This window comes from Egretta garzetta, unplaced genomic scaffold (assembly GCF_000687185.1).
Source record: "Egretta garzetta isolate BGI_Z169 unplaced genomic scaffold, ASM68718v1 scaffold158, whole genome shotgun sequence".
Taxonomy (NCBI): Eukaryota; Metazoa; Chordata; class Aves; order Pelecaniformes; family Ardeidae; genus Egretta; species Egretta garzetta.
In genome coordinates, this window is record NW_009260430.1 from 1,560,275 (window position 1) to 1,571,235 (window position 10,961).

General features: G+C 40.2%; 1 protein-coding gene across 3 annotated transcripts in view; it reads right to left on the reverse strand.

Annotated features, from left to right (window-relative positions):
• Positions 1-10,961, reverse strand: part of OSBPL2 (oxysterol binding protein like 2) — a 36,208-nt gene that overhangs the window by 18,443 nt on the left and 6,804 nt on the right. For 2 of the 3 annotated variants that reach the window (XM_035899291.1, XM_035899289.1), the window contains exon 2: positions 4,778-4,942. In XM_035899291.1, coding sequence (XP_035755184.1) covers positions 4,778-4,814 — 37 coding nt within the window. In that variant the 5' untranslated portion in view covers positions 4,815-4,942. Of the gene's footprint in view, positions 1-3,152; positions 3,282-4,777; positions 4,943-10,961 lie in introns of all 3 variants that reach the window. The other variant, XM_035899290.1, reaches the window with a different exon arrangement.

Sequence of the window (10,961 nt, forward strand, 5' to 3'; positions counted from 1 at the left end):
TATATATATATATATATAAAATTTATGGACAACAATATGTCATTGGTAAGTATATAAATGCCAATTCAAACAAGTGTCTTCCATACAAACAACAAAAATTAAATCCCTGCTCCAGAAAAATAGGATATATCAGAAGTGTAAAGTCTGCCTTATTTGAGTATATCTCCATCTAATTACTTTAAAAAACAAAAACAACAAGCAAACAGAAACACTAGGGTGCACAGCTAGATAATCACTAGACCTTCAACTGTACTTGCCTAGTACAAGCCCATCGAGAAAGTTTTAAAAGCGGTTTCTCAATGAAATTCTAAGTATTACAGTTCTGGGAAGAACTATCCAGAGAATGTTCTTCATAGAGGAAGCACTGATCTGGAATAAAAACAGTTTACTGAAATGATTTGTTGAAGTTTTGCTATGTTACAAAAAAAGTATTTCTCCAGCTGCCATTAAAGCCTTGAACTTGCAAAACTGATTAGGTGAGTTTTACTTACAGGACAGTTTTTATAGCGAAGAGCCACTGGGAGCAAGGATAAAAAAGGGGATTTAAAAGAGGGGTAGGGGACCACACACAGAAATAAAACGTCAAAAATTAGCTTAATCAAAAGTCTCAACTTATGTATGTTAAGGGTGAAACAAAAGCTTTTAAAAAGCCTTAAATTTTCAAAGTCAGTACTTAACTTGGGTGCCAAAATTAATCTATTTCAAGAGCTTAAAGAAAAGTGACTTGCCAGTAACTCTAGTTTTCTTAGCCTTCTTCTTCCACATCCTGCAAATGAAACAAGTCCACTCAGACTACGCTATACATCCACCTAGGAGGGAGCAGAGAGGCACACTGTTCTACCAGTCATACTCAAAGACACAAGACCGCCCCTTTCTTACAGTCAGCAACTTCCTTAAATACCAATTAAGCTTTGTCACTCAAGACAGAAAGGGAATCAAAACAACGTAGTACTGAGAAACTTCAGACCTAAAAACAGCGTAAGGAATAGGGATAAATACGCTGGAAGCGTAGATAGCAAGTGAAGTGAGAGGTAGTTTCTTCTTTGCCATTCTCCACTTTCCAAAACGAGTCCATCTTCACAACACGCAGCTGTATCGCACTGCTCCGATAGGAGGCAAGCTGGCCTTTCACCAGATTTGCAATACTTAAACGCTATGGCAGAATCTGCTGATTTAGTTCAATCCAGACATTATGAAAATGTATTAATTTGGCAGCAGATACCTCACTTCCTCCTCTCCAAGTGAAAGCAATAGTTTCCAGCGAACAGCCAGGCAATAGGAAACAGAATGGCAATACCCTCATAAATACACCAGGCCAGATTAACCTCATGGACACAGAACAGATTTCAATGGAACTGCAGGTTAATATTTTAAAAAGCAGAATTAAACTATTTATGTTTGTCAAAAATAAATTACCCTGTAACTAGCCAAGCATTTTCCTGTTCTGAGACAATCCGTTCACAAAACACTTTGGCAAACAGGTATCTGACAGAATTAATGAAGGATACAGTTCTGACACAGGAGAATCTGATGGCATACAGTCTTTAACAAGTCTGCAATGAGATTAATAAACCGAAGGTGACATAGGCTAAAGGCAAGTGATCAAAGCTATATGCTCCCTGTCTCACACAAAAGTTCAAAGAATCTGAAATTCATCAAAGGATCGATTGCTTTACCTGATCCAGTCTCAGAGAAGACTACCTCCTGTATTTGAGAAAAAGCAGATGCTGTGCTATCAAGAATTAACTGAGACCATAGGTTACATTTCCAAGAGATTCCCAAGGGGAGTACTCATTCATGAAGAAAGGATGTCAAGCACCCAAGTCATCAGCAAATGCTAATAACCTCTGAATGCAAAGAAACTTCTCTCCATGGAAACTCTACCGGTCACTAACTCGACTCATCACCTATATAACACAGTCCATCCTGCATGTTTACAAGTGTAATCATCATCCAGTCAGGGTCAAACCATCTGCCAACCACACAGAATGCAATTCCATCACATGAGCATGTCTTCTGGATGTGAGGGGCACAGTGTCAGAAGCAGGAAACTTCTCAGCCAAAGAGATGAAATCCACAACAAAAACCAGGGGTCTCTTTACAGTAGCTTCACATTCTAGAAGTAGATGTCATCAATCAGTAACTTCAGAAAAGTTGTGGCTTCCTCAAGGAGTGAACTACTTGGGCTGCTGCTGAGACTACTGCAGAATTTTAAAGCGTAACTTCCCACAGAGTTCAAGTGCTCTATTAAGGCTGGTTTGCTACTTCCAAGACACAAACCACAGTAACCAATTACTAAACTCATTGAACTTGTGGGAACACATTGCAGCTCCCTCTGGGGAAACCAGGGCCCAAGACTCTGGGGGAGCAAGAGGAGAAGAGTATGGCGTACACACGCTGTTTTCATCTCATCATGGAGCTAAGACACAGCTGGAGAATGTGCTTGTTCCTGGTAGCCAAGACTAGACTTAGAGCAGAACAAGCACATGTCTAAAGGTGGCTTCTGCTCATCTGCTGATCTGACCTAAAAGAAGGAAAGTATCCTTGGAAAGAACAGACTGAGGACTCTGCCAAGGGCATTTCATTTTTTTAATCAAAATTTGGAACCCCAAATCCTGAAGTTTTCACTGTGGAACCTAAAAGCTCACCTTGGCTCAGAAAGGACCTCGATTCTAAACTTGATCTCCTGGGAATACTGGGTCTACACCTACCATGTCCATCCATAAACTAAGAGATAGGCAGGCACGATCAGGACCCATTAGAACCTAAAAAAACCCAGCAAAGCACCATCTGAAAGATAAGCAGTCCATGGTGCTAAGAGGAGAAAAGAGTTGCTACAAGCATCAGCAGTTGGAGAACGTGCATGCAGAAAGACCTATTTACATTGTCCTTAGCATCACATTTATGTATGACATGTACAAGACACAGCTACAAAGAACTAGGTCTAGATTTCACTAGGTTTGTGCAAGTAATCCATCAAACTGCCAGCATCTTCTAAAGCATCTAGCTGGAGAAAGACTGAGCACCTGTCTTTAAAGACAGTCCTGAGGGAGAAAGAATCTGAAGCAAACTATTCCAAACTTAGCACTCCTCTTAAACCAAGTACCTGTGGGGCACACTACAGGGCAACGTATAAGGGAAAAAAGTTCAACCTCATTTAGTTCCTGAAGCGGCTGCTGCAGACCAAGCACCCTCCATCAGAAGAGAGCTGTGCTGAGAGCCTATAAAGACACCAGATCTTCTTTTGCTCAGAAACTTCTCTCCTGACATCACATTCCTCCCTGTGGAAGAATAAGATTAGAACAGGACAAGGAGTGCTCAAAAAACTGATGCACAACATCCCACTTCTGAGCAGAGCCAGCCAAGACTGCAAAGTACAAGAACATCTCACACATGATAGCTCAGAAGTCATTACCACCTTGAGCGCTTTCAGGGAGAATCAGCCTTTTGAGGTTGAGGAAAAGGGAAAAAGAAGAGGAAAGAGGAAAAAACAGAGTGTTCAAATGCTGATGACTGTGTATTTCTGCACCAAGAGACAAAGGAATGCATCAACATCAGAACTGTACGACACAGACCTCACACTTAGAGGCACATTTCTATTCACCTTTTTCAGGGCCGGGGGGGAAAATCTAGTTCACTTATGGCCATGGTCCTGAGCTCTTCGAATTGAAAGATTACTAAAGACATACACGAACAATCCATTGTGTTTTCAGGGTTTTTATGGTACAACGATTTGATTTTACAGATTAATTTGGAGTACTAGCCCCTATCACTCCTAGCTAGCATGAATGCAATCCAAATTTCCTTCTCTTCTCTGTGACATAATTGTGACAAGTCCTATACAGTCCGCTGTCAGTCACATTGCTTCGCCCAGCCTCCTCTGTTTACTCCTCATATGAATTTCCAACCAACCATGTCTAAGTCTACCTTACCCACTTGTATCTACCATGCTACTTCCATTCCTTCAGCTTTCACGCTTCCCATTATTCTCTTTTCATTCCCACGATTCTATATTAAGCACTCTACACCCACCATTGCCAGCATTTCTCATTTCACCTCTATTACGGGATTTCTGAGGAGACTTTTAAGTGAAAAACTTTAAAATTGTTTGATATATTTGAAAGGATTTTTTTTTATTAAAATACTTTAAGCATTTTATTTCACCACTAAAAACATGTAAGACTCTTATAAATAACCATTCATCCTTATTAGTTCAAAGAAAAGTACTATTTGATGCACTGCTCAAGTGTGAAGTGATTCACATTTGCTTTTCTAGAAACAACACTAGATTGCAAAGACTTTTGGCTCCCTATCTTGAAAGCATACTTTTACAGTAATTTGTTTCTGACTAGAAAAACATACTCTACTTCAATTCTTCAGGATAAGTTCTCCATTAAAATAAATAAAATAACAATAAAAATAATCCATGGAAGGTTATTCACACACCTTTCAAAGGGTATTAAAAGCATTAGTTCTCAAGCTGCTATCAAACTACCAGCATTCTACAGAACATGAAAGCAACACTTTGCCACTAAGGGACTGTTACAGTGATAAAATGATAGCCAGCATTAAGCTTTAATAAAAAACCCTCTCATTTCCAAATCTGAACCTGAATTACAATTTTTCCTTCCTTCGTTCAAGAAAATAGCACTACAGCAATATATTACTAGCCCCTCACCACACACACAATGCAGTTTATAGCAGGTAGGGTGGGGTTTTTTTTTCTTTTCTTTTTTTTTTTATTTTTTTTTTTTTTGGCACTATGCCTATCACTCACCTGTAACGGCATCATAAAACTCTTCTTCACTATTCATCCTTCAGTGTGAAAGCTCTGTACAGCCAATCCAGCTTCCTCTAATGCATCGTTGAACTTGATTTAGAGATTAAGTATCTCCGTGCTGTCGAAGTCTTCTTTTGCAAAAACCCAGCTGCTTTAGATGACCTGTTTGACAAGACAGGGCAACAGAATTAGCAACTTCCACATTTCTTATGTGCACAAACATGCACGCCTGACAAATACAAATTTTCCTATTTCTTCCCATGGCAAAAGATGGATTCTTGCATTCATAAGTAAACAGCCTTCTTTGATACCAAAGTTGTTCCGAAGATGAATACTACCTATGACAAGAACAGCTGATATATTATGCCACACTTCTCTCTCTATATATACATCACATACATTACTCTGAAATATACCTTATTTACTGCAAGCTAAATCTGAGGCAAGTACAGCTAGAAGGAGCAGAGAACCGAAGGAAGAAAAAGACAGCTGGCAAAACAAAAATTCTCCTCTTCAGCAAGAGGATAAGCCTTACTGCATCCTTAACCAAGAAAGCTGGGAACAAGAAAGAGAACCTTGTATCTCATAATCTATGTTGCATAAAAATGCTGGGCCTCACTGTACATCACATAGTCAGCATCTACTGACAGTTAGAGAAGTATTGTCAGGCTACTGCGATGAACTTCTGAAGAAAACACTGGAGATTTTTCCCTCTAGAGGGAGAGTGTAAAGAAACAACAACCTCTTTCCCAGTAAAAGCAAGCACACTGCAAATAACTTACAGATTCATGACGCAATCCAGCTCTACTTTATGGATAGACTAAATCACATTTCTTCCAGATGGTTGGCAATGGTGTAACATCAACATTTTTACTTCACCCAATTTTAGTCAAAGGAGAATAATGACAAAATTTAGTTTGCACTCTTACAAACGTTCATCAGGTACCGACGACGAGCCAAGTACACAATGATAAATGACAACGTGGTGATGCTATTGATATCTCCTCCAAAACAACCTCAATCTGTCAGTCTCAATTTTTTATGATCCTTGAAGATCCTCCTGCTTTTGTGACAGTAGTTTCTCCAGAGTAATTGTAACTTGCACAATTCTGTTCCAATTAAGAGAAACAAAGCCAGAAACACGCTCTACTTCTAGTAAAAGAGCTTGCCATGTTTGAAGCCAATTCCTTCTCTCTCCTTCTCTGCAAGAAATCAAACTGCATGATTCCTCCTGTATTTCAAGTCTTTTTACCTCACTGCCCAGGACAAAAGCTATTTTAATGTCTCATGCACATACACTCCTTCTGATTCTCCATTCAGAAGGAGGAGCTAAAATAGCCTCTTTGGAACTCGTCTAAGCTAACAAATGTAGCATTTGCCTTGAAGTGTTCTGTCTGTCAAGTCCAGGTATCTCCGTTTGCAACTTTTCTCTTAGGAACTCCCTATTTGGCTTGCCACTATAGGATTTTACATCAATCTCTACATCATGGTGAGTACCTGAGCTTCCACATAATCTTCTTATTTACAAGTCCTCACCTCCACAAGGACAAAACTTTATGCAGCTGCTTCTCTTGACTGTTGCTACAGTGCTGTTGCAATTGCTCTCAGCTGGAAGATAATTTCCTTCCCTTTTCCCCCCTGCCCCGTGATGTTCTCCAGTCACAGAACTTTAAACTTTCCTGCTCATCAGCAACAAGTTTCTGACTTACTTTTGTCAAAGTGCTACATTCTCCTAGGCAAGGATGCTCAAAGCATTAATAAGTCAGATACATGTATGCCTGAAGACTTCCAGTGCAAGGCTATCAGCAAAAAGATACAACCACGGTGCCACAGAACCAAAGAAATGAAGAAACCCTCTTAACTAACAATCGGTTCAAGAGTAGCACCTAGCTCAGGTTTCTGGGGGAACTGAACAGCAGACTGATTACAATACAGATTTAAGACACTGAAGTACAAGTCAACGTACTTATCCCTGTGATATCTTGCCCAGTGGAAGCCAGCCCTTGACTCTCTCAAAAAAAAATGCTCGTTCATACCAAAGCTGCTGTCAGTCTTAAGAGTTTCTTCAAACTTTCCAGCCCCACCAGCAATATCTCTGGAAGCATCTCTTCCAAGGTCTCCAAATATGTCATATCTTTGTGGAATATCTGTCCTTGAGGATGCAACTATGTAAGCCTTTCAACCGGGGCGGAAAGAGGGAACCCAAAGAAAACTATTGCTACAGAAAACAGGAACTCGACATCTCGGGACAACTGTTCACTGCAGAAGCCATCATCCCCACGCTGGAGGGACTCCACTAGTTTGCCAAAAAAAGCAGTTACATTAGAGGGCTTCTTTAACCCTCCAAGGTACTGAACCCTTGAAGATGCAAGACATTTATAGTTTCAATTGCCTGCAAGTATTGCATCCTTCTAGCAAAAGAGCAGCCAGTATTTCCAGAAGGAAACTTGCACATGCACAAGATACAGCCCTCTCATGATCAGCGCTACAATTCCCCCTTTTAAAGTAATATATTTTGCATCAGAGTTACACTAAGAATAACTTAATGCTCGTATCACTTATTTTACATTCAGTTCTTTTATTTAGTAGAGATTAACATGAATTTGCATGTAGCCGAACACACAACGATAACAGCATTTAGGGCTCATCAGCCAAAAAACTAGGATTAAGTCCTTTTCTCTTACTAAAAGCAACAGCAAAAAGTTACTTTCAACTAGGTTGAAACGCCAGAAGACAAAAACATCCTGTTTGCTTCATATTCAGCACTTGTAATCTGTATTTCCTCCTCCGTGTCCATGATGTACCCAAAAGAATTCACTTACGCACTAGCAACTGTAGTTAACAGCTTTTATCAAAATTGCCATTCAAGGAAGGGTGCAAACACTCCTGCGTCAGACAGACCTTCAGGAGCTTGGGACCAACTGCCGTCCTGGAAAATCTTTCATACAGCACAAACACCGTATCATGTTCACATCTTTAGCCCTACAGTATAGAAGAAATACAAAGAATATTTAGGTATTTCCTTACATATGTAGTAATCATTAGGAATGTAACCAACAGTTTTCCATACAGGATGCTTCCCTCATTCTTTGTTGTGCTCTCAGCAGCCAGGGTTTGCCGGTTTACAGGTTAAAATTATCTTAGTGGGCTTCACTTTAACAGCCAGTGCTAACGGGGCTGGGCCTGGGTACTCGAGGCACGGACACCCAAAAGGTGCTTTTGCCTGGGGATTGCAGCCCAGCTGCATTGCTGCATTTATGACCAAAGAGAGACTGTATACAAATCACTTCATAAATGATGGGAAAAAGCTGCAAGTAGAGGCATTTTCAGAGAACTGGAAATTTGTAATTTAATGACAACACACTCCTGACCACAAGCAGCCCAGATTTTGTGGTTTACAAGATAAGCGACAAAGCTCATTATTTCCTCATATAATGAGGCTATGGATTTGTGTGTACTAATTGGCTTTACTATGGGATTTGTGTGCCTGAACAAAACTGCCATATTTATTTTTATTTTTGTAATAGGATAAAAACATCCCCCAAAAAGTATAATACCCATCACAACAGTTCAACTTCATAATTGGTTGGTAAGTCCATAATGCAGGCTATATTATCTTATATTTTGCTCTGAGAAATTCTGTCTATTAGGTTGTCCAGAATATTCACAATACAATTTTACTCTTTGAAATTACATTTAAAGTGAGCGCCAAAGCAATTAACAAAAACCAACAAAGTTCAACATGATTTATTAAAGCAAGTCCAGCACAAGTTATTTGGGCAGAAGCTCGTTTTTCTAGTTGTTTTGCTTATTTGCTTGCCAATGCCTACGATATATAAAACCAGACTAGCAAGAGTTAAGCCAAGCATAGCAAGCAGGTCAAAAACTTGGAAGAGCTTCTGGTATCTTTTAATCAAAGGACTACCATGTTGGTTCCTCTGAAATAAGCTTTGCACCTTAGTGATGTTGTAAAGCCATCCACAAACAGGTTGAACAAGATATTATGCTGTCCAATAATGCAACTTAGAAATGCGGAGACTAATGCTGAAATAAGAATGCCACGTTGGTCCCAAGCAAGTAACCCCAAAACCTCAACAGGTAAGGGACAGAAATATAACTACTAGTCACACAGGCACAAAGTCTCTTTTGTACTTTTGTTATTAAAAGGTCTCATCAGTGCTGCACAACCAGTCAAAAGCAGGTTACTCATTAAGACTCCTTTAAATTCTCACCATTTATCAGAAAAGGTTCACACGTTCCTGTATGACTGATGACCACGGACAGTCCTTCTCTTAAAGGATACGAGGACGTTTTGCAAAGGATGAAACAAAACATGCAGCTGCAATAAATACTGCAGAAACACAAGAAAATAACCTGCACCACATCCATAGCACACCTTGAAATAGTAATTCCCTCCTCTCTGTAGAACCTAAGATTGACATACTGCTTTCCAGAAGTACATCTGTCACAGACAGAGAGAACAAACAGAAAGGGCTGTTCCGAAACATGCATGGCACACCAATGCTCACAACGCATACTAAGACAGATCCCGAGAGGCTCACTCTCAGGAGGAAACACGCTTCTCTTGGTGATCTTTACAGCCTCGATGCAGAGCATGCACCTATTCATACCACCTACGCTACGGTGACAGCTAAGGTCCCACGACGAAGGAAGGAGCAAAGTCATACCGTACCTGTCAATCAGCTGGTTAGGAATCATGTCAAACAAAGTGCGCTGAACTGTAACTCGGCAGTAACTCGTACCAGGTGATCTGGTTTCCGGTAACACGCTTTGCTTTCAAAAGCTTAACTCTGCGCAGATCGCAGGGTCCTGTACAAGCTCCCAGTCCCCACCAGCAGAAGGTACAGGGAACTCTTTTCCAGAGGTACAGTATCAGTAAGATCAGTCCCAGACTTTGCACAGTTCCCACCTATTTTAAACTATTTCCTCCCACGTGAATTTATTTCTAAAACCAGGACAACAAAAGTGCAAGACTACGATTGCTTTCTAAAGCATCCAATTTGCTCAACGCATTCTGTGACATACGTACGAGTGTCAATATGAGGAGAGATGCAGGCACGCCTTGTAAACAGAGGTTCTGCCTTCATAGCTTCCCTCTGAAACCAAGGGCACAGAGATCCACTGCCTGCTGAGCAGTCCAAGGCTGCTCTCTGGCACCGGTACTCTCCACCCCTACATGCCAGGTGAGGCCGTGGAGATGACCTGTAAAGGTTGTCCATCATCATTTCATTTGCTTACAGCTCTATCAAGCACTAGAAGCTGAAATTGCCTATGCCATTTATCTGGCTCGGTTAGTAATCCCTCAAATTTGTCATCGAGTATGCTTACTCCTTCTCAAATTCCATTCCTCAACAGAAAAAAGAAAATAACTTTTTTTTTCTTTTTTATGTTTTATTTTAATTATGTCTGTGTCACTAAGATCCTCACAACTTACACAGCAATTCAAAAAACCCAAACATTAGTACTTGTTCAAAACAGCCTGTAAGAGTTTAAACATGCAATTACTATGACTTAGTTAACGTAACTAGCTACTCCATACTAACTTGTTCTTCTATGTTAATCCTCAACAAAGGCCCAGCTGGTTAACCAAAAGTTACTCCTCCTTAAAGAAACATTTACATTTCTCTATAGAAAGGTGAGCATTTCCAGCTGGAGTAGCTAATTTGACTGGAATGCAGTTCAGCGAGATCAGTTTTGAAGCCTGGCTGGCTGACTTCGTCTTATTCCGACAGACCTGAAGTTGAAATTTCACATCATGCGGCAATTCTGGAAAGCCACCGCTTTGCTGACACCACCCTGCTACCTTTACAAATCCTGGTTCTAAAGCACATGGTCTAGCTTTATGAGACACACACAGAACACTAGGTCATCATGTTCGTTATACAGACATAGAATCTACTTGTGAGATCAAGGAGCATTTAAGTAAATATGGAAACAGTGAGTAGTCATGAAAAAAAACCACAGACGTTCACCAGCATGAGCAGGTAGGGTGTTACAAGTTCAACACACTGGAATGAGAGTGTTGAACGAGTGAACTAGCACATTCATCAGCTGTTTCACATGCCTAACAAGGCTTTGTTAGATGTGCACTTCCACAGCAAATTTTAAAACAAATTAAAGTTTATTGACTTGAAAATAGAATACTTGCAAGCAAGGGGGG